Source organism: Grampus griseus (assembly GCF_964374135.1).
Source record: "Grampus griseus genome assembly, chromosome: 6".
NCBI classification, from domain to species: Eukaryota; Metazoa; Chordata; class Mammalia; order Artiodactyla; family Delphinidae; genus Grampus; species Grampus griseus.
Window position 1 is genome coordinate 35,676,924 of NC_139000.1, and position 23,798 is coordinate 35,700,721.

The 23,798-nt window shown below is 53.2% G+C and overlaps 1 protein-coding gene across 8 annotated transcripts in view; it reads left to right on the forward strand.

Annotated features, from left to right (window-relative positions):
• PAX5 (paired box 5) overlaps positions 1–23,798 on the forward strand; it is a gene marked incomplete at both ends in the record, with an annotated part of 184,414 nt that overhangs the window by 135,857 nt on the left and 24,759 nt on the right. For 5 of the 8 annotated variants that reach the window (XM_082657339.1, XM_082657341.1, XM_082657343.1 and 2 more), the window contains one exon: positions 5,839–5,940. The exons of the other annotated variants lie outside the window; for them this stretch is intronic. In XM_082657339.1, coding sequence (XP_082513465.1) covers positions 5,839–5,940 — 102 coding nt within the window. The remainder of the gene's footprint in view (positions 1–5,838; positions 5,941–23,798) is intronic. 8 annotated transcript variants of the gene reach the window in all.

Consider the following 23,798-nt stretch of genomic DNA (forward strand, 5'->3'; position numbering starts at 1 on the left):
TCCAAACTCACACACCTCCAGGGCCAAGAGTCTACTTTTGTCCCTTCCCTACCATCATCCCTCTGTGGTTTTCCAAAGTTAGTCATTTGGAACCTGAACTTGAAGTTCCCTAAGGGTTCTGACCTGGGATTGTGTGGAGGACAGCAACCTGCTGCAAAGGCGCGGGGCAACCAGGGTTCAGTTCCTGGCTTCCATCACCCGTGCCAGGTGCAGCCCTCCGGCTCCTCGATCTTCTGCACAGCTGCACGGCACCCCAGTGTGTGTGCGCACCACAGTTTATTCACCCAGTTCTCTAGGCTTGGGCCTTTAGATCGTTCCCAGTAATTTGTAGTTAGAAATAGTGCTGCAGTGACTAACCCGTGTGTATGCATTTGCGTATTGCTGAAGGCGTATGTATGTTCAGGGTAAATCCCTAGAAGTGAGATTGCCTGTTAGAAGGGTAAACGCTTGTGCAGTTTTGTTAGGTGTTGCCAAATCCCCCTCCACATGGGGTTGTACAATTTTGCATTTAATTTGCATTTCTAGTATTATGAGTAAACTGAACGTCTTTTCAATTTGTTTGTCATTTTACATATATATATATAAATATTTTTGGTGAGTTTTATGTTCACGAATTTTGGCCATTTTTCTACGGGACTTTTGTTCTTTTCCCTTTGATTCTTATGTGCTCTTGATATATCAGGATAGTAGCCGTTTATCTACGGTATATGCTGCAAATAGTTTCTTCCAGTCTGCCATTTATCATTTGACCTTGCTTATTTTGTTTTTACCAGGCAAGAGGTTTTTGGTCTGTTTTATTAAGTAATCCAATTTATCAATTTTTTCTTTTATTGAATATTTTTTCCTTAAAGATAATTTTATTTGGTTTCAGAAACAGTTTAATACTATGTCCTTCCTACATTTTTGGTGTCAAATGACTTTTTCTTTTTAAAGATTATGCTGATGATAGATGGCAAGAATAAAAAATAACAGTGCTATTGAGATATACTTCACACAATGCACCCATATGAGGTGTACAACTCAATGATTTTTAGTGCACTCACAAAGTCATGCAACCATCACCATGACCAATTTTAGAACATTGCACCCCCCCCAAAAAAAAGACCTCCTATCCATTAGCAGTTCCTCCCTTCCCCCTATTTCCCACCCCCAGACTAAGGCAACCACTAATCTACTTTTTGTCTCCATAGATTTGCCTATTCTGGACATTTTATATTAATAGAATCATACAATATGTAGTCTTTTGTGGCTGGCTTCTTTCACTTAGCATAATGATTTCAAGGTCATCCATGTTGTAGCATGTATCAGTACTCCATTCCTTTTTATTGCCAAATATTCCATTGTATGGATACACCATATTTTCTTTATCCATTCATCAATTGATGGATATTCGAATAGTTTCCACTTTTTGGCTACTATGAATAATGCTGCTTTAAGCATACGTGTACATGTTTTGTGTGGACATATGTTTTTGTTTCTCTTGGAGTGAATTACTGGGTCACATGGTAACTCTATGTTTAACTTTTTGCGGAACTTCCAGACTTTTCTGAAGTGGCTGCACCATTTTATATTCCCACCAGCAGTGTATAAGGGTTCCAATTTTCCACATCTTTCCCAATGCTGTCAAAAATCTGTCTTTTTGATTATAGCCATTCTAATGGGTACAAAGTGGTGTTTCATTGTGGTTTTGATTTGCATTTCCCTGATAGCGAATTGGCCATTTTTGTATATCTTCTTAAGATGAATGTGTATTCAGATCCTTTGCCCATTTTTACACTGAGTTGCTTGTCTTTTTATTATCGAGCTGTAAGTGTTCTTTAATTTTAGCCAATGCCTTTTCCACAGCTTTGATATAATCTTATGGTTTTCCTCTTTTGATATATTAATATGAATTCCCAATGAATGCTTTAATATTGAAGCGCCCTGGCATACCTGGCATAAACCTTATTTGGTCATGTGTACTCTTCTCTCTATATGTTGCTTCATCAGTGAGATAGTAGGGTTTTTTTGCATGCATATTAATAAATTGTGAGACTGGCCATTAATTTTCATTTCTGTGCACCTTTGTTCAGTCTTTAAATCAGGATCATTTTGCTAGCTTGGCAAAATGAAGATTTTCTTAGTTTTATGTATCCCGGATCAGCTTAATAATAGAAGTATGTGTTCCTTGAAGGTTTAAAAGAACTTGCCAAAAACAAAAACAAACTTGCCCAAGAAGCTAAATGGGTGAGGCACCTTATTTTAAAAAATAATTTTAAACAACTTTTTCTGTTTTTTCTAAGACGATTGGGCTGTTCATATTTTCTGCCTCTTCTTGAGTTAGTTTTGCTAATTCATGTTTTCCTAGACTGTTGTCCCTTTTGACGAGATTTCCACATTTAATAGCTAGAGCGTCCACGCGTTTTCTTATGTTTTTAAAATATCATCTCTTCCATATCTCTGCTTGTATCTTCTCCTCATTCCTGATCTTGATATTTGTGTCTTCTTTTTGAATCTTGCCCTAGGTTTGTCTGTCTCATTGGTCTTTTCAAAGAACAACTCTTGGTTGTATTTATTATTTATTATTGTGTATATTTATTATTGTGTCTGCTTTTCTGGTTCCAAATTCATTATTTTCTGCTTTTCTTTATCGATTCCTTCCTCCTCCTTTCCTTAGGTTCATTTTATTGCTTTTTTATCTAGCTTCCTGAGTTGAGTGCTTTGGTGAGGCACTGCATTTCTGCTTTTGGGATCAGGGTTTTAAAGCATATATAACAGTGGCAGAAACCGTTGAGGTTCAGATGTGACCAAAAGGACAGCCCCTGTTGAAGAAAGAACCAAATCCCAGGAGACAGGAGAGCTGGATTCCAGTCCCAGCCTTGCCTCAAATCAGTAGAGTGTCGTGGGCAAGTCCCTTCCCTTCTCAGGAGCCTCTTATCCATTTCAGGCAGACAGGTGGGATGTGGACCTCGTGGGGCTTGGCCCCAGGAGCCCCCCTGCACCAGGCAGCCTCCTATCAGGATAATGCCTGCATCTTTCAGGAGGCAGATCTGGCCTCCTGCTGGTGTGGTCCTGGCTCCCACCTCAACACATATATCACAAAAACCGTGTAGTTGAATTTCCTTCTGCACGAGGGAGCCAGTAAGCCATGGTGACACTGTGGCCTGAAGGCAGGGCTCAGCCTGCTGTCCCAGCTGAGAGTCGGGTGGACAGAAGCACAGCCAGGTACCTGTGCAAGGCAGTGGAGTGGACTGGCTAAACACATGGTCTTTGCCACTGGATTGCTTGGGTTCAGACCCTGGCCCTTACTGTGCAACCTTGGACAAATTACTTGACCTTTCTCCGTCTCATTATCCTATAAAGTGGGGAAAGTATCGGTACCTTACCTCATGGGGTTGTTGAGGGTTAAATGAGTTGATGATTTAAAAGGCTGAGAACAGAGCCTGGTGTTTACAATTTCTATGTAAGTGTTTGTGGTTTGAGTCTGGGGCCGGGGCCGAGTGGTTGCTGCACGGGTTGGTAGGGAAGCCGACGCATTAGAACAGCCCCAGCCTGCGCTCTCTCTACTCGTTTCACAGTCTGGCCCCTGGCACCACGATCTTGCACCGAGCATTCTGACACTTGTGCTCACTCTGCTTCCTGAGACGTCTTTTCAGTGGCCCTTGGGTCACCAAATCTCTGTAGCAAGTGTGGAGAAGACTGTGTTGGGCCTGGGTGCTCCCCCAACCCCCAACAGGATGCTGCTTAAGATAGAGGTGGCTCCTGGGCTGATGTTAGGAAACATGGGCCAGTTGCTCCCCTCTCCCTGCCGTGGGTCTCAGCGTTTTCGTCTGCAAAATGGCACAGGGGTTGGTCAAGAAGAGCTCTGCGAGCCCTTGACCCCAGATGGAGGGGAGTATTATGGCCTCCAGAGAGTTCCTGCTTCTCTAGCAGGGCCTTTCATCCACTTAAACGTTTGTAGGCCTCCGCCATTCCAGCTGTGGGGTGCAAAGACTTGATCCTGGAGCTTAGACTCTGTGCGGAAAGGAGCTGCCGTGGAGGGCTGTGGTTGCTGGGTCAGAAGAGGGAGGGGATGCGGGGGGGCGGGGCAGGGGAAAGCCTCTTGAAATCACCATGTAAGTGTGGTCAGTTCTGTCAACCCCACTTTTCTGTCTGATCTCAGCTCTCATGGGGAGTCACGTGCAGTTCGGGGGGCAATCAGGACTCCAGGAGGTAAACCTTGGGGCACCTGCTGTGCTGCAGCAATGCCGCATGTGAAGAGACACGAGCCATGCTTGTCACAAGCCAGATGCCCAGTCCAAAGCCAGGGAGGTGCTGAGCAGAGGGCGGGGGCAGGGGGCCTGCTGTCGAGCAGCTGCCTTGTGCTCTGTAAGGGTCTGGAAGACAAGCAGAACCTGTGAAATGAGGCAGCCTCTGGGCGCTGGCTGGACAGTCTTTGAGGGACTGGCACTAGAAGGGCTGTTCTTTCATATGGGGACCATTTATAGGCTCATAAATGGTCGCTGCCTTGGAGTCTCTGGGGGGCATTGGTCAGAGATGGTCCCTCCTCTTTGGCCACCTGCTAGCGGTGCTGGAGCTCAAAGTCGTGTACTTGTGTCCTGCTGGCAGCACCCCACTGGGCCCTAGGGGAGGCCCCTGGGCCCCAGCCTGGCTCTGCGGGGTCAGGGGCTGGTCCCCCACACCGCTGGACCTCTTCTGGCCTTCAGTGTCCACATCCAGAAGAGGGCAAGGTTCTGCCTTCTCTCCCTCCCTCATCCCAAGGCCGCCTTCTCTCCCTCCCAAGGCCACCTGATTTCCCACCCATTTCCCAGGATGGCTGACAGCAGGGGCATCCCTTTCTTTTAGGGGCAACTGCCGATTCCGCCCACCAGGGTAGGGTCTCGTCCTCAGAGCTCAGCAGGTAATCACTGCGCAGTCCCATCTCCCAGGGTCTGGATTGTTGGTCTTGTGCGTGAGCACCTGGGTACATACGTGTGACTGGCAATGTTTGAAGAGCTGTAGCCCTGCTCTTTCCCTGAGCGGCAGACCTCAGTGGCACTTCCCTTACACAGTTCTACCACTTTGGGGTTTTCTTCCACATGGCCTGGAACGCAGACCACTTGGCTGCTGCATTCATTCACACATTTTTTCATGAAGACCTACTATAGGTGCTAAGCCCCATGGTGGAGGCAGGTGTTCTGGGTGCTGAACAAGGTGTCGCCCCTGCCCTCAGGAGCTGACAGCCTGCAATGAGGTGGACATGTGCCCACTGGATGTCTGCCCCCGAGGGCTGAGGCCGTAACCTCCATGTCCCACAGTCCAGAACAGCAGTGTCTGGTGTCAGGAGGTGCGTCCTGCACCATCACTGAATGAATGACAAGCTCTAGGCCCAAAGAGGAAAAGTTCAGTGAGGACCAGATACAGGTCTGAGGCAGGAAGAGCCCCACCCACTGTCGAGGAAGAGGAGGAGGGAGGCAGTTGAGCTGGTCTTTGAAGGCGGGTAGTGTTGGGCCGTGTGCAGAGGGCACAGCAGAAGAAAAGGTGTGGGATGGAGAAGTCCAAGCCCTGCTTGGGGAGTAGAGGGCAAGGGGAGCTGGTCAGAGCTCCAGTTTCCCAGGGGTGTGGCAGAGCCATCCCTGCTTCCTGCTGAGTGGAGCCTGGGCGGCTGGAGGGGTGGGTAAGTGTGTGTGTGTGTGTGTGTGTGTGTGTGTGTGTGTGTGTGTGTGTGCGCGCGCGCGCGCGTGCACATGCACGTGGACTGGGGGCGCATTGGTGTTAAGCATCCAGACGTGACAAATGTGCAGATGTCCAGGGAGCTGTGGACATGAGCAGCTGGCCATGGAGATGCTCACCCTGTGATTTGTTGCTTTGATTCCTCAGGCCGCGACTTGGCGAGCACGACCCTCCCCGGGTACCCTCCGCATGTCCCCCCCGCCGGACAGGGCAGCTACTCAGCGCCGACACTGACAGGGATGGTGCCTGGTGAGTCTGCGTCTCTGTAGCAGGCGACGTTCGGGGTTCCGGGGGGCATCCCCGCAAACAGCACAAATGACCTCTCTGCTTCTGAGAAGTGGACCTGAATAAATGAGGCAGAGGTCTGCACTGTCGGCCTCTTTCTCTGCAGCTGGGTTGGCAGTGGGGCTGGACCAGCCAGCGGCAGCACGTCTGAGGACATCAGAGAGAGGGGGGCCCTTGACTGTCGCTCACACACCCCTCACTGGCTACACAGGAAGCCTGAACACGGAGGGGGCCGGGATCTGGCCGAAGGTCAGAGAGGGGCTGGGACGTGCCTAAGTCACCCATCAAGTAGGAGGCAGAGCCACGACTAGAAGCCATGACCCAGCGTGAACCACCCTTAGACCAGGCAGGAGGGCCCCTGCTCTGGAGCCTCCTCCACACTGCAGGGGCAGTGTCCCCCCACCCATGGACTGGGGAGTCTGCAGGCCAAGGGGATGTGCCCATCTGGTGCCCATACCCCTCCTTCTAGCCCACCCAGGGGTCCTGCCCAAACAGCCCTAAGCCTCTTCCAGCCTCCTCCCAGCCCACGTCCCAGATGCGTGCACCCCAGGGCCTGAGGACCGACTCTTCGTGGACGGTGTGGACAGAGCTTGGACGTGAAGGCTGGGCGTCCACACCTGTGTTTGAGGCCGGGGTGAGGATGAGTGGGCTGGGCATGGGAAAGGAAGCTAGGCAGACCAGAGCTTGGGTGGGCTTTCCCCACGTAGCCAGAGCCCGGCGCAGGCGCCCAGGAGTCCCAGAATTCTGAACTCGCTCCTGGCCTTCCAGGTTATTACAAAGATGTATTTAACAAGGTAGGAGGACAGAGCATATTTCATTTAATGGCTTGTTAGCTTGATTTATGACTTTTAAATATGAGACATATGGAAAATGGCCTCCGTGTGTACTCTTGCCCTGGGCCTTGCCAACGCAGGGGAGGCCTGCCGGGTTCGCGCCTGCAAAGCCTTTGCCTTTTCTGCCGCCAGGATGGGCCGTGGCAGAGCACAGGGAGACACCATGCTCCGGGCAAGCGGAGGCAGTGGGACACACGCCCTCCTGCCCCCCACTCCACCCCCACTCATCTCTCAGCCCTCAGCGAGTTAGGGCAGCCTTAGGAGGATCCTGCCTATCCAGTAACGGCCCCTCCCGTCTGTGGGGCCCTTTGTCAAGTGCAGAGTTCTTGCCCAGGAGCCCTTTGGTGTTACAACCTTGTGAGGTGGGCAGGGTCCCGAGGTTTCAGAAGGAGACTGAGACTCAGAGAAGTTAGGGAACTGGCCAAGGCTGCAGAGCTTGGTGGTAGGAGATCTTGAATCTGGGTCTTCTGCCCTCCAGTTCAGCACTCCTGTCCTCTGCCATCGTGTACATTCAGTCTGTCAATGCACGCTTTCAGTGATAGCAGAGGGGGAGGCGGCAGCCCCGGGCCCTGTCCCGAGAGCACATTGGCAGGTGAAGCAGACGCCACCCGGCTGGCCCTGCTGGCTCCCTGCTGCCAACCCCAAAGAGGCCGAGTTCAGAGGAGCAGCTGAACTTTCCCGAGATTATCCAGACAGAGCCTGGCCTCCAGCCCCTGGGATTCTCCCAGCTCTAATTACCAGGCTCAGGATACAAACGGCTGGGGGCCTGGCAGAGCCCCCAGCGGGAACCGATGCCCATTAATAGTGGCAGCAGGAATCACAGGCCTGCACAAGGGTACAGTCTAACCAAACCTGCCGGCAGCAGCTGGACAGGGGCAGCCACAGGGCCAGCCGGGTGGTGTGGTCCCCTGGGACTCTGCAGAGAGGGAGGGCGCACAGTGAGGAGGAAGGAAGACAAGCATTTTGGCAGGGGAGCCCCACGTCTCCCTCCTCCCCTTTTTCCTTCTCTTTCTGCTTTCTCTTCTCGTGCAGCTCAGCACTCCTTCAGTGCCAGAGCCGGCATCAGGGCTGGGACTCCACGCTCAGCAGGCAGGTCCTCAGTTCCTGTTCCTCAGTGTCCAAACCAGCATCACATCTCTGGGACTCTGTCTCCAAAATGATTTCCAAACTCATTCTTGGAAGGCTTCATGGGGCAGTGCTGGCCCGCATGCATGGTCTTTGCTGGAACTGCCCAGAGTTGGCCCAAGGCAGAGACGGCCCACCTTTCAGCAGAGCAGGTCCCGGGCCTGTCACTCAGGCATCACCATAGTCTGGCCTCAACTTGCCTTTCTGGCCAACTCTCCCAGCCCGTCCCCCTCCCTGACCGCTCGCTGGTCCCCAGCAGGCCTCTCAGACGGTCAGTGTCCCTCCTTATTCTGTGTCTCTGGCTTAGAGCACCTCCTGCCTCAGCCTGTTGGGATCCAGCTTCACCCTCCAGGGCTGAGCATAAACATCACCACCCCTGTGCCTCTGGTGAGGCCCTGCTCTGGGGACAATGCTTTACATTTGTTTGTTATGCCACGTGGACCAATTAGCTTTGCCACCAGGAGGTGAGCTCGCTGAGGCCAGGCCTCTGCTTTAGTCGTCCTCTGCACCCCTCATAGCCCATAACACGGAATAGGTACTTTTTTGTGAGTGTTGACTGAGGGCGGAAGGGAGGGAAAATTCACATTGACCCGCATATGAGTTTCCTGTGGCGGCTTTAACAAATCAGCACAAACGCGGTGGCTTAAAACAATAGAGAAATTTCTCTCACAGTCCTGGAGCCCAGAAGGCTGAAATCGGTATCACTGGGCCAAAATCAAGGTGTGGGCAGGGCTGTCCTCGCTCTGGAGGCCCCAGGGAAAGACCCGTTCCTCTCCTCTGCTACCTTCTTGGGGCTCCTGGCGTTCCTTGGCTTGTGGCCGCATCATTCCAATCTGCAACTCTCTGCCCCATCTTCACATCACTTCTGTGTGTGTGTGTGTGTGTGTGTGTGTGTGTGTGTGTGTGTGTGTATCAAGTCTCCCTCAAGCTCTCTCTTGTAAGGATACATGTGACTGTATTTAGGGCCCACCCAGATAATGTGGGGTAATCTTCCCATTTCAAGATCCTTGACTTAATCACATCTACAAGGACCCCTCCCCCCACTTTTTTTGGTCATATACGTAATGAGCCCTGGTTCTAGGGATTAGAATGTGGATATACCACAACCTGTGTCAGGGTTTCAACTTTGTAGTTGTTCAGACTTCTGATTCATAACCCCTGGGGCTTCTGGATCTGGGAGGTATTCATTCAATTGTGACCGCAGGCGATACCATTTCTAGACCCGCAAGGGCATTTTGGCAGCGTTTGGAGAAACAAGCTGAGCAAGGTTTTAGGTGAATCATTTATCCTGTTTTTGTATCGCTGAGGCTGTTACACAGCGATGGTCTGTTTCGCTATATGGAACAGTCCTCCCTCCTGGCCTGGCAGTGAATCCCGAGGGAAACTGAAATCTTCTGAGCTGTTTTTCCTACCCTAGGTTTTCGGAAACATTTGGCTGCCCCCTCTTCCATTTATAAAGGAGGCTTCCATGGATAAGGTCTGCTTTTAGGACAAGTTGTGGAGGGATCATGTCCAGGGAACACTTGGGCAGTTGAACTCTGGGGCCTGGAAAAATAGTACATTTTCCCGTACTGCCAGCTTGGTGGCTTCAACTCTTGTTTATTTCGAATTTGACTCCGCCATCAGGGGTTGTCTGCCCTTTCTGGTTCCAGGGTGTTTTCACACCCGCAAAACAGGGCTACTTGGCTTTCTCTAGCGTTGGTAGATTCAGTTCCTGTGGCTCTGCCAACCCCACGTAGCCCTTTGCTTCGTCGATTAAAGCAAGTGCGGCACGTCACGTCAGCTCAGAGTGGAGACAGTTTTCAGGTTTTATCTTCATCAAATGCCAAAAGTTTTGCACCAAAGATTCCATAGTGTCTTGAGCAGTATAACTAGTTGATTCCCGCCTGAAGATATTTGCACAACCTAACGGATATTGACATGGCATTTGAAACTCTTAAAAATTCTAGGCTGGGGGAAAGAAAGGGGCGTTCACTGCCCTTTGGCTTCAGTGAGTCTGAGAAGCAAAGGAACCAACTGTCTTTGAGATGAACCTGGGCGCCCCCGTGTATCCTTTACTGGACTCCTCTTGGGGGCTTCAGGCCAGAGTGCCGGGAAATCCTGCCGTGTTTGCCTTCCCTGGGCTGCAGCAGACAAGCAGCTGTTTGATGGGAGGCCCTAGAAGGAGGCTGGCAGGCTCCTCTGCCCTGGGCGCCCTACTTGCCATGGATTGGTGTACATCACTTCTAGATGCCATTCAGTTAAATTGCTCAATCCACTGATGGCTTTCTTGAAGAAGTGGGAGGTGAGGGTGAGGGTGGAGCAGACCCCTGAGGCCAGTGAGGCCGTCTGGGCAGGCACAGGGCCCCAGATTCCAGCGGGAGGAATGACGGCGCCTGCTTCCCTCACACGGGCAGTTTCCTCTGCTTAGCGCGCTCAGCCCCCTCTGCTGCTGCCGCTGCCGACTGGCCCAGCCTGCCTGGCTCCCTCTCACTCCTGCGGTTTCACCTCCTCTGAGGGGCCTTCCCCATCACCAAATGTGTTAGTTTCCTCTTGCTTCTGTGATGAGTTACCACAAACTAGTGACTTAAAACAATGATAATTTCTCATCTTACGGTTCTGGAGGTCGGGAATCCAAAATGGGTCTCCCTGGGCTGAAGTCCGGGTGTCCTTCTGGAGGCCCCAGCAGAGAATTGTGTCCTTGCCTTTCCCAGCCTGTAGATACTCTGCATCCCTTGCTTTGGGGCCCCACGTTGGGCTGAGTCTTGATCGTGCCTCCATATTCCAGGTTTGCTCTCTCCTGGCCCCCTCTTCCCGTTAGAAAGACCCTTGTTGTTTTATTGGACTCACCTGCTTAATCCAGGCTAATCTCCATATCTTCAGGTCAGCTACTTAGCAACCTGAATTCCCCCTTTGCCATATAACCTGACACGATCCTGGGTTCCAGGGATTAGGACGTAGACCTCTTTTGGGGATGGCGGTGTTACTCTGCCCACCACACCATCTGAACCAGAACCCCATCACACCCCTCTCAAAGCATCCTGTTCTTTTCATTTGTGATACTAAGCACAATGGAAGGGATTTAATTAGCGGTTTACTCCTTCCTCATGCAGTTTCCTCTCAGGTCTATACAGTACAGAAGGGTTATACAGCACACAAAGTTCTGTCTGTTTTGCTCGCCGCTGTGTCCCTGGTTCCTGGCAGAGTGCCTGGCCCATAGTAGCACTCAGGCAACAGTTGATGAGATACAAAAGGTGGTGGAGAGGGGTGGTGGTGGTGATGAGAGCTGGGCTGCCGGGGAGAGCTCAGCCCAGTGCTGGAACACTGTAGCCAAGGAGGCTGGGCTGCCCGAGGGCCCACACTGGCAGCCACGTGGTGAAGCGGGGAGACCGAGTGGTTAAGAGCATGGGCTCTGGAGCCAGACTGCCTGGTTTTGAGCCACCGTCCTGCTTCTTACTAGCTGTGTGACTTGGGGCAAGTTACGTAACTTCTCTAGACCCTAGTTTCCTCCTCATCTATAAAATGGGAATGATGATGATAATAAGAGTGAGATGTACATGTAAATGATGTACAGTTGGCTCTCTGTATCTGTGGGTTCTGCATCCATGGGTTCAACCAACCATGGATAGAAAACACTTGGAAAAAAATTCCAGAAAGTTCCACAAAGCAAAACTTGAATAGTGTCAGCAACTACTTACATAGCACTTATATTGGATTAGGTGTTACAAGTAATCAAGAGGTGATTTAAAGTATACAGGAGGATGTGTGTAGGTTATATGCATATATTACATCATGTTATAGAACAAACTTGAGCATCTGTGGATTTTGGTATCCGAGGGGGTCCTGGAACCAATCCCTGGCAGATACTGAGGGACGGCTGTAATAAATGTAAAAACTCTTAGAACTTTGCCTGGCACATATTAAGTGCAGTGTAAGCATTAATTATTATTATTATGCATGATTGCTGTCATTTATTCAGGGGTCTGAGCTGGGTGCGGTGGTGAGGGGAGAAGCCTAGCAGGCAGGCCTAAATCCGGCGTCAGGTGAAGAGCACTCCAGCAGCGCCCACAGCCCATGGGGCCCATGGATCAATGGGAAATCCAGTTAGAGGAGAGTCCAGTCACAAACAGGAGCATTGCCAAGCAGGAGTAGGGCAGACTCTGAGTGCCAGGCCTGGAGAAAACGGAGAGGCACCTGGGGCTGGTCCAGTTGAGAAAGGTGTCCTGGTAAAGAGGGCCATGAGCTGGGCTGTAACCGGAGTATCCTTGGCCGTCTGAAGAAGAGGGTGGGGCAGGGGGCTGAGAGTGGGTCCCGCTGGCGACTGGAGGGGGTTCACGTGGGCGGGAGCATGGCCCAGCCAGCCCAGCTGGGTAAGTGGGGTTGACAGGAAGGGGAGATGGTTGAGGAGGAGGCCGGGGGCCAACAAGGTTAGGGTCTGAGCTCGTCAACTTTGGAGACCAAGCAGACATCCCGGTGAGGTGCTCTGCAGACAGGTGGCAAAGCAGATCAGGAGCACAGGGGCAAGTCTGCCCAGAGAGAGACGCAGAATTGTCCCAAGAGAAGTAGGGGCCCTGTGGAAGGAGTGTGGCTTCAGCACTGATTAGCTGTGGGGCTCTGCATGAGCTCTGTGACCTCTCTGAGCTGCCCTGCCTGCTGTTTTTGAGGATCATTTGAAATGAAGGTTTGCAGTTACTGAGGCACCAGCTGTGTGAGGTAGGAAGGGTATTGAGGTCTGGAGGGGAGGAGAGGAGGGCTTCTTTTGTCTGTAGCAAGCCCCTCCCTGACGGAGCATTGCTCGCTCTGTGAAAGGCCTGCAGGCTTGAGGCGTCGGGGGACCAGCACCAGGCGGGGAGGCAGAAGCTTGGATGTTGGCCGAGCTCAGCCAGGGCCTCACCGTGTGGTCTGACACGCCGTTTCCACTCTCTGGGCCTCGCTCAGCCTGTAGGGCAGGGGTACAGTACACTCTGCACAGTTCCATAGGCATGGCCGGGACCCATGGATGGGAGTCAGAGGGACACCTTCTTCAGCCTTTGTATAGAGACCCTTCTCCAAAATTAGAACTGAAGGTATGGGGATGGGCAGGCTTGGGAGGGGCCAGCAGAAGCCAGTGAGGACTTGGCAGAGGGGCTGGAGCGTCAGGTAGGAGACTGGATCAGTGCTTTGTCCCCAAGTGCCTCCCCCGGCCCCAGCATCAGAGTGTTAGCTTAGGGGATGAGTGGCCTTTGTTTTTAGGTCTTACTTCCCCCTGATCAGGGCTCCTGCTGGTCCTGTGGCCTGGGCACTTTCCAAGCTCCCTCCACACCTTTCCACGCCTGCCCTGGGCTCGGGGTGCACACCTGTTGCTCGTTCCTGACTCTTTGCTGCCCTCTAGTGGCCTCCAGTCACTCTGCCACACCAGGAACGTAGACCCCAAGGAATGACAGGCACAGCTAGGATGAAATGACAGGTGGCCATTCATTTGTCCATTCATTCATTCTCAGACAGTTCCTGAGAGACACTGGGTGCCCGTTCTGGGCTAGGTGTGGTGTTACAGACACAGCCCCTGCCCTCAGGGAGCTCACAGTCCAGTTGGGGAGACAGATATAAAAAAAATCATCCCTGCATGCTGTGTTTAGAGCTAAAATCTAGGAATGTGCTGAGGAAATGAAGGAGAGAGACTGCTAGGGACAATGGGGCGGAGTGGGGGAAATCAGGGAAGGCTTCCCTGAGAAGGTCATTTGAGCTGCACATTGAAGGGTGAGTTTGTCAATCTGAGAAGTTGGAGGGGCATTGCTGGGTGAGGGACTATGTTTAAGAAGACCCAGAGCCTTAACCCCTGGAAAACTCTGTGGCACGAAGTGCTGCAAACAGCAGCCTTGACAGATGGCAGGCTTGGCCCAGGAAGATCTGGACATGAGTCAGAGGCAAGGCTGCTGTGCCTTCGTAGAATGGAGAACGAGGGGTTTGGAGTGGCCTCATCTGGACAGTGCACGTGACTAAAGCCCCACGTGAACCCTGCATTGAAGTGACGCTGGGACTGGGGAGAAACTCCACGTGGGCTTTATGAGTGCTTTGCCGCATTGGGGAAGAAAAGAATTGCAAGAGCAAAGGCTCAGAGATGGAAAGCACGCTGGGGCATGAAGGTCCTACTGGAACTTAGGAGGCTTGGGTTTTGATTCCAGCTGCCAGACACTCACAGTGTGACCTTGGGATGTGGTCTTGGGACTTCTTGCTTTCTCTTAAAACAGGAGGCAGTGGGTGAGAAGATTGAATTAGATGCTCCGTAGGGGGCTTTCTGGTCCTGCCACACAAGAGCTTCTAAATCTGCGATGTCCCTGCCTGCTGGTGTCACCCCTCAGCTGAACTGGAGGCTCCCGAGCCTCGCCACCTCTGTTTGACGTGAGCAGCAATTTCCCTTCCAGTTTCCATTCAGCTCTGGGGCTGGGACCCGCTAACGCAATGGCCCTGGGCTATCATATGTAATTGGGTAATCACTTCCAAGGAGTGGAGCTGAAGGAAGGGTGCCTCAGAATATGCTAATCCCATACACCCATAGCTGTGTCCCCTAACACTGCTGTGACAGGCGAGGACGGCCTTCTGGGCATGCCACATGGGATGGGTTCTTACAGACTTTGGAGTCTAGAACCTCAGGGCAGGAGAGGCAGCAAAGATGACCATGATTTGTTCCCTCATCTAAGCAGAGTGTCCCTTTGGGGAGCACGGAGGTGGGAGGCAGGGCACCTCAGCCTTTTCTCACACACGTCAGGCCCATGGCAAGGACAGGCTGCCCAGGAAGTGGCCACAACTGGGGGAGCTCGGAGCAGGCACTGAGGACACCTTCACCTCCTCTAGGCTACTCTGGGTCCCACCCTCTTGTTAGTTTCCCCATGTCTGCTCCATCCATCCATCCGTCCATCCATCCATCCATCCATCCATCCATCTAACCCACCCCCCACCACATCCTTCCTTTCCTCTTCCCTCCCTCCCTTCCTTCCTTCCAACATTTATTGACCATCTACATGTGCCGGGTGTAGCCTAGGGATATGAGGGGGAGAGCCATGCCCTTGTCCATGGGACATGGACACGAAAAGTTCTCAGTCTATAGTGCATACAGGCGAGTCAGTAGGGCCTATGGGGACAGGGGTGGCAACAGGTGACCCCAGGGACTCTGGGAGCACAGAGCACAGAGAAGGGGGATCCAGCCTAGAATGGGGATGTCAGGCATAGAAGGCTCCAGAATTTCCCCATAGAGGGGTTTGTTGGGGGGCAGTGGGCATGTCTGAAGCAGCTTTTGCATAGACTTTTGCTAAAATTAAGCAGACACCATTGTCCACATCAAAGAATGGGGAGACCAGGGGCAGAGCTAAAGCCTCCCAGTGGTGCCGCCCTGGGTCAGGGGAGGAATCTGGGAAGAGGCGGTTCTCAGGCTTGATGCTGTTGGAGCAGCATGTTAGCTGGTGGGAGGTGGAGTGAGGAGGGGAAATGAATGCTTCAATCTGGGGCAGGGATAGTGAATATAAAGGTTCTGAGGCATGCTTAGCTTCTGTACATACTGGAGTCCTTCCAGAAACCAAATCGAACCTACGGGGGTCATCTTTGTTCTCCTACCTTTGATCCACTGGAATCTGCAGCCCTTGTCTCTAAAACTTCATCAGCTGTCAGCCCTCAGCTGAATGGACTGCCACCACTAAGCCTGTGGGTCACTCCACCTGGGACACTTCTCTCCTGAGAACTTCTGGCAGCCCCCAGAGCTTTCGGGGGCAGAGAGAGCAGTGGGGCTTGACTCCTGCCCTCCAAAAGGGAAATGCTTTGGAATAAAGCCAAATTGCCTCCGTCCATAAGTTAATTCCACCAACAACCTGGCCTCAACCCACATGGTGCTTTACAGTCTATAAGGGAGGCATGCCTGTCACCCCCAGTGGCAATTTGAAAGCACTTTTAAAAAAAACATTTATTTATTTATTTTTGGCTGTGTTGGGTCTTCGTTGCTGCACGCGGGCTTTCTCTAGTTGCGGCGAGGGGCTTCTCATTGCAGTGGCTTCTCTTGTTGCGGAGCACGGGCTCTAGGGTACACGGGCTTCAGTAGTTGTGGCACACAGGCTCAGTAGTTGTGGCTCACCGGCTCTAGAGCACAAGCCAGTAGTTGTGGTGCACGGGCTTAGTTGCTCTGTGGCATGTGGGATCTTCCCAGACCAGGGCTCGAACCCGTGTCCCTTGCACTGGCAGGCAGGCGGATTCTCAACCACTGCACCACCAGGGAAGTCCTGAAAGCACCTTTGAGGTTGGAATGTTTATCCCCATTTCAGAGGCAAGCGAGCTGAGTTCAGAGAGGTGCCGTGCCTCGCCGCGGTGCACAGACAGTCAGGGGAGCAGCTAGGCCTGGTGCCTGGAACTCTGGTTCCGAGTTCACCCAGCCCCCGGTGCCCATAGAGAGTGAGAGGGAATGGGCTGTGGGCCCAGGAAAAGGCCTTGGTTTCCTTGGTGCTCCCTCAGGGCTGTGGATGGCCTTCCTGACCCAGAGATCTTTTATGGCTCGGGAGAAGTCCTTCCCAGCTGGGACACCAGGGAACCACACTTCAGGTCCCAGTACATCCCCTTCTACTGCCCACCTTCACCTGTCCGCGTCTCAGCCATCCTCCTAGGCCCCGGTCAAGTGCTGTCTCTCACAGGAGGCCTACGCCCCCCACCCTGGGGCTCATCTCTCCCCTGAGCACCGCCAGGGCACTGTCCATGGCCTGCCTCGCTCAGAGCTGGAGTGACCGGGCTCTCCCAGCTCCTGGTTGCTCCTCTAGGAATCCTCCACCTGCCCAGTCCCTGCACACAGCAGGCGCTCCATGGATATGGGCGGGATGTATCTGAATCGGGCACATGCCCTCCCGACCTTGTCTGGTCCAGAGTCGGGGGCTTGGGGCCCGACTGTATAATTAAAGGGGCTTCAGCTCGACTTCCACACTGGCTCGCTCTTCCCATGTTTGCTCTGGCTCCTCACTGGAAGATGCTGAGACAATGGCCCTTGTTACCCTCTGTTTGAGTTATTTATTTTTTTCACTTTTGCCTCCTTCCCCTCTCGGGGGACTCGCCCTCATCCCTCATGTTTTCCCTTTCACTTGACTGTCACTCTCATTGTCCTCCCGGGGCCGGGAGCGCAGGGTGACAGGCAAGGGGAGCCCAACCGGGCCGGGGAGGCTGGAAATATAGTCATTAATGGGACCCGAGAAGCCCAGATGTCCTCCCTGAATGCGGGTAATTTGTTTTTAATGAAAAACCACGCGGTGACCCTGAACAAATGAATTTTCTTTATAAGGAGTCTATGTGCAACGGCACAGATAAAGGACCCGAATCAGGGAGACTTAGATCCAGGGCTGAAAGAAAGAGAGAAAGAGAGAGGGAAGGAGTGGGAATGAGAGCAAGACATAAAAGAGGGGGGAAAGGAAATTTTAAGATGACAACTGTGTTATCATGTCCTTGTGTGTGAAGCGCAATCCCAGGTCACACATGCCTTGGGCATTGTCCTGCCAGAGCAGGATGCATGACAGTTGTGGCCATTTTGAGGTCTTGTTCACAGCAATGAGAAGAACATGAACCACCATCTGGACAGATCTTTACAAAGTACAAGCCTTTTTCTTGTGTGATCTCAGCAGGTCCCCACCATAGCATCAGGAGGGCATGGTTTTTAGCCCCATTTCACAGAGATGAAAACCGAGGCTAAGGTCACACAGCTAGCGAGCGGTCGGGTCCAGATGATAAGGGAAGGACTTTGTCAATTTGGAGTTTGACTCTTAGAAACACAGTGCTTTCTCTGGCGGGACCCAAGAGAAGGGTGCTGCACGGGCAGCTCTGAGATAAGGGGAGGTCCTGGGTCTGCACTGAGGAGTGTTGGATTGAAGCAGATCCCCACAGCCCCAGAACTTTGTGAATATGCAGACTTTCTGAGAGTACTTTTGGTGGGGGGTTCCTGGAAAGAGAACTCCCCAGGAAGGAGTCGGAGCCATTTGCAGAAATGGCTGCAGGAGAATTGGAATCTGGACAGCAGCCGTGTATCACCTACCACCACCCAGGACCCTAGGAGGGGAGCGTAGAGCAGGTACCTGGGGGCAGCAACAAAGGTACTGGTTCAGCAGAGGCCCTGCCCATGGCGTTGGGGGAATCTGCCCGTGGGCAAAGCACTGCAGGCAGCTAGTACAGGTCTAGGTTGGGGTGCATCTGTGGGGTGTTGGGTGCGGATCTGTTCTAACACATGCCTCGAAGAGGGCTGGAGATGGCCCTTGTACACTCTATAGCTACTTCTCCCTTTGCCAGGGCTGGACAGGGCTGGACTGACCTTAGAAATCAGCAGGGGAGTGTGCAGATGAGGTCTAGGAAAGGACTTGTTCGAGGTCACACAGCAAGTCAGAGGAAGAGCCAGGCTGGCTTTCTTTCTGTGGCAGCAGTCTGTCCTTTTGTCCTCCACCCCCCCCACCCCCCACCCCGGGCTGGTGGGAAATACCACACCCTCTAGTTCTTCACCGAAGCAACAAAAAGGAAGCTTTGTGTCTCCTGACTTCACGCAGGCCTGGCATTCCTGGGGTGGTCCCTGGGTGACCTGGCTTCTAGAACAACTCAAAGCACGACTCCCGCTCCACCCACCCCAACGTTCTCACGTTCTTCCTGAGCCCAGATCTTCCCCAGGCCCTACCTGGTCAGCTGCAAGAGCATCTCCTGGGATGCAGGCTGTGCCCGTCCCCAGGCCAGTCAGAGCTTCAGCCTGGGGCCATGCTGAGGCCCCGACTCCCCCTGCTCTCGGCTTTCCCCACAGTCAGGCGGCTGGACGAAAAGAAATGATTGTTTTCTTTCCTGGGTTCAGTTTCCCTCTGGAAGGTGTGACCCAATTAGATAATCAGACAAATAGAAAAATCTGGCCATGACCCCAGCTGCGGTTCTAAAGTCTCGGCTCACATTTAGGTCCCTGCCTCCCATACGCCCCTCGGAGAGCCGAGAGCAGGGCCGGCTCGGGCTTCCTCGGCCACCTGGAGCAGACCTTCCTCAGTGCTGCGCTCCTCCGTAACTGATGATTTTTTTCCCCAGTGACTTCCAAAATGGAGTTGAGGCAGCCTCGTGACCTTTCAGTAACATCAGCCCGAACCTGAAATCCCCGTCATGAAATCAGAGGACTGCCAGTAGGTCACAGGCAGAGGCCCCGGAGGGAAGCAGTGGGCCCCGCCCACAAGTGCACTGGTTTTTAATAGGGTCCCACCATCCAGTTTTGTGCCCGCCCCTCCCTGCAGCCGGAGCTGCTGGGAGCAGGGAGCTCACTTTCTTGGAAAAGGCTTCTATCTGGATACATTCCAGAGCATGCTTCCAAAAACATACTCTTAATCAAAAAGAAGATCACCTGAAAAACTGGGGCAAATTGTGATTGTCCAGCAGTGGACAATTATAAATGCCAGGAGGGGTTGCCAGTTGGCAAATAAATCCTCTGGTGAGGTCTTGGATTAATTACATCACCAATGAGCTGACCGGGGTCTTTTTTTTTTTTTTTTTTGCGGTACGCGGGCCTCTCACTGTTGTGGCCTCTCCCGTTGCAGAGCACAGGCTCCAGACGCGCAGGCTCAGCGGGCATGGCTCACGGGCCCAGCCGCTCCGCGGCATGTGGGATCCTCCCGGACCGGGGCATGAACCCGCGTCCCCTGCATCGGCAGGCGGACTCTCAACCACTGCGCCACCAGGGAAGCCCCGGGGTCTTTCTTAATTGTCCTCATTTATGGGATAAGTTCTGGCCTTCCTCCGTTCCTTCCTTCCTTCCTTCCTTCACTAACTCCCTCCCTCACCTTCCCCCCTTCCCTTATCCCCGCCTCTCTTTCCTTCCTCCCTTCCTCCTTCCTTCACTTACTCTCCCATTCAGTCATTCATTCATCAGACAATCCCTGAGCTCCTCCTCATGGGTGCTGAGCCCAGTTCACAGAGTGGATACAGAAATCATTGAATTTCTCAAGACCTCAGAGCATCTGTGAGGAGAATCACCCATGTTACCTGCTCAGAATGGAAAGAAACCAGCTTGAGTGTGGCAGGTTTGTGGGACTGCTAGGCCCAGGGCCCAGGCAGGGACTCCTGGGGGACAGGAGGGTGGGGTTTGGGGGATGCAAGGCTGGACTGCAGACAGGAAGGGATCCCCTGGCCTAAGGCTGTTTCACCCTGGGACTCCCTGAGAGGCTCCCATGGAAGCCTGGCCCCTCGGAACCTCCATCCCTGAAGCGGGTGCCAGGCCCATGTGTACAAACAGGGGTTCAGTATTTAAGAGCGGGGAGGAGCAGGGAGCTGCCCTGAATGGCTGCCCGCTTTGGAAATTTCTATGCATTTGTAATAACAAAATTACCATAATTTGCTCGTTAACGCAGCTAGATCAGTCAAGCATTGTTCCAGTGCGGGCAGGGAGGCCGCGGTGCCTCTCTCTGCACACTCTCCACACCCCAGCCAGCCTGCCAGCCCGTTAGAGTGCTGGAAATTAGCATGCAAATGGTCCTAATTCGGTGGGCGAGCTGTCAGGCAGCGCCTCTCCGGCCTCGTCTCCGTGAAGGCCCTGACAGCCCGGCTCCGGCGCAGGCCGCCCTCCTCACTCCAGCCAGGAGGGGCTCCGAGGGGCACCTCCAGACTGACAGCTTGGCGGCCTCCCTCCCTCCGTCAGCGCCATCAGGCCTGGCGGCAGGCTCCCCGGGGAGCAGGCAGGGCCTGCCACCATGCCGGCTAGCCAGAGGAAGCGAGGAAGCGGGCGGGCTGCTGGGGGAGGCCGGCCGGTGCTCAGCTCCACCAGCCTTGACTGGATGGAGCCGCGGGGCAGCGCGAGGGTGGAGTGGGGCCCCCTGACCCAGGGCCCAGGGAGCCTCTCAGTGTGTGGGATCCGCGAGTGGCCCCGTGGGGACCCTGGGGCACTTTCTCCCACCTGCACACCTGTAAGGAGCAAGTCCAAGTCCTGCCTCGCTCTCCCATCTTTGTCTCCCAGGCCTGACTTAACACATCCCTCTCAGCCTTCGAGTACCTGGAACATCTCCGTCCAAATCTATGCGTGGAATTCCTCCAGCTGGGAGGGAGATCTGGGGGAGGCTGAGAAGGTGTGTGGGGTGTCTTGGACGCCCTGGACCAGGACTTGGCACCCGTGGCCTCAGTCCTGCCTCCAGTCACCTTCCCCACTTGGCATCTTTATGGTGGAGACATGTTAATGGTCTTCCTCCAAGGGCTGTCGTGAGCATAAAAGAGACGAGAAGTCCCTGCTTTCTAGAAGTGGCTGACATCTAGGGAGAACGTCTGTGGCTGGTCGTTTCCCAGCCTGCTTGCCCTTCACAATAACCTCACCAGGTTGGTGTTGATGGTACCCCATTTCCCTGCCAGAGGAGGAGGCCGAGGCCTCGGCTCACACAGAGTAACTTGCCCAAGTGGCAGGGCCAGGATAGAGTTCAGTCTTGATTGCTCAGAGCCCTTTTAACAAGAGAAAAGGCAGGACCCTGAAAGCCAGATCATGCTTCTGTCTCCACAGTGAAAGCGTGATGACACCGCCTTGCAGGCAACCTGTGCCTCTTAACGGTGCTTGGCACATTCTTAGTACTAAATAAATGTGGGCTGAACGAAGAGAACCCAGGTGGCCCAGGTTTGACAGTCTTTGGGATCCACTGTATCCATCTTTGTGTTCTCCTCCTGATCTGTGACAGCAGAGTGAAGAAGCTACAGCAGGAGAGAGAGGCGAAGCCACAGAGCTTATCTTGAAGTTTCCCCCAGGCTGTTTCTCAGGACCTTGCTCCTTCCTCCCGGAGGGTGGATGCGGCCCCACTCCAAGATTCAGGGTATGGCAAGTGGAGAGGGGGCTGGATTTCAGTCCCCACATGCCCAATTAGCTGGTTGCTCTTGTGCAGTGAACAACCTACTCATCCCTACAGGGCTGTCCTGCCCCTTTGTCTGTTTTAAGGGAATCTTATTGGAACTCTTTAGCCCTCAGATAAATGGAGAGGTGAGAGAGACCCTGAGAAACTCAAAACCCCAGCTAGCTGCTGGCTGTCTGGGGGGCAAAGGAGGCTCATGAGCCTGAGTGTCTGCTGCATCACAGCACGACCCAGCACGGAGCCTGGCACAGGGCAGACGCTCAGTGAGGGTTTGAGAAGCCACATTTAATAATGTGTGGACCAAGAGAGGAAGTGAACACACAAAAACGTGCAGGGGTGAACTAAAAGCCATCCATCCTGCTTACCTCAGACCAAATAAATGCCTTCAGCCATGGGTGGCTTTTCCTTTCCACCTACTCTTTGGTTTGTTATTTGGGGGCTATGGTGTGAGCCTGATGGAACTTTAGGTCTCCAGGTAGCGACCTCTCAGTAGCTGCTGCTGGGCTGTTCAGCACATGTCTTGGAAAGGACTAGCCCCCCAGACACAGAATCCCAGGCTATTCTCATCCCGGGACCTGGGCACTTCCGCAATTCCCGGGATGAGACAGGATGAATGCTTGCAAACTTCATTTCTGCTGGAGGAGGAATTGCCCAGGCTCCCCCTAGTGGAGAATCGGGACACATCGCCCTCCTGCGTGTGGCGTTTCTGGTGTGGGCAGGACAAGCAGGACCGCCCCGCCACCACACCCTTCCTCAGTTTACCCGCAGTTGGTACATCCACACTCTCACAGAATCCTCACCACAAACCCGTGGGTGCCCTTGGTTATCACTTTTGTTATAGGCTCAGTGAGAGGAGGGGACTGGCCCAGGGCCATGCCGAGCCAGGACTGGAATCCAAGGTGCTCCTCTCTACCCAGCAGTCCCTATCTGGCCTCACACTATGAGTGTCCTTGGCTTTGGCCAGCTGACCACCTGCTTGCATGGCCACACAGCCTGGCCCTTCCCAGCCCCATAGCATTAAGCTCCAAATGGCCGGAGGTGCCCACTCCGTGGGTAGGTCAGTCTTTCAGTAAATATACGCAGAATCCTCCTTACTGGTCTCCCCAGTGCCACCCTTGCCCCCTTGAGTCCATTCTCACCATAGCAGCCAGAGTGAGCCTGTTACAATCTGAGTTGGGTCATGTCCCTCTTTTGCTCACTCACAGCAGAGGCCAAAGACCTTACCTGATCTTCCCCTTCCCACTTCCTTCCTTGACCTCATCTTCTACCTGCCCCCCCTCACTTTTCCCCTCCAGCCTCACAGATCTCCTCACTGATCCTCCAACACACCACCCACTCTTCTGCCTCAGGGCCTTTGCACTTGCCGTTCCCTCTTCTCAGAGTGCTCTTCCCATAGATATTCACATGGTGGCTCTCACTTCCTTTGCCTCTTTATTCGAAGGTCACCTTTTTGGTGAAGCCATCCCCAGCCACTCTATCACCTCCTTATGTTTTCTCCTTAACACACACTCTATGCTTTATTTTTTCCTATTTATTATCTGTTTGTACTGCTAGAATATAAGCTCTCCGAAGACAGGGACATGTGTTTTGTTCATGGCTGTATTCTCAGTGTCCAGAGCAGTGCCTGGTATCCAGTAGGCACTCAGCCAACATCTGCTGAATGAATAGGCGGATGAAGCATTGACCATCTGCTGTGTGCCTGGCATCAAGGTAGACATACACCAGGTCTCCCCGGCACACCTGGGGGCTCCCCCACCTCGCCTGCATTTATCCCCTTAGGAAGCTTCTTCGCTCTTCCTTCCTTGGCCCCCAAAGACATCTCCCCTCCCCTCTCCCAGGTCCCTCCCCACAAAGCTTCCTCCCAGCCAGGTCTGTGGGCGGGGCACAGAGAACACGATGAAAGTGTCAGTTGAACTTAAGAAAGAAGAGGACTCCACTGGCACAGCAAACTTCAGGGCTGAGTTTCTCACCCATGGGGAAACTGAGGCCTGGACTGGGGAAGACCCTTGCTCCAGTGAGTTTGTGGTAGAGACGAGACCTCACTGGGGCTCCTGCCTCC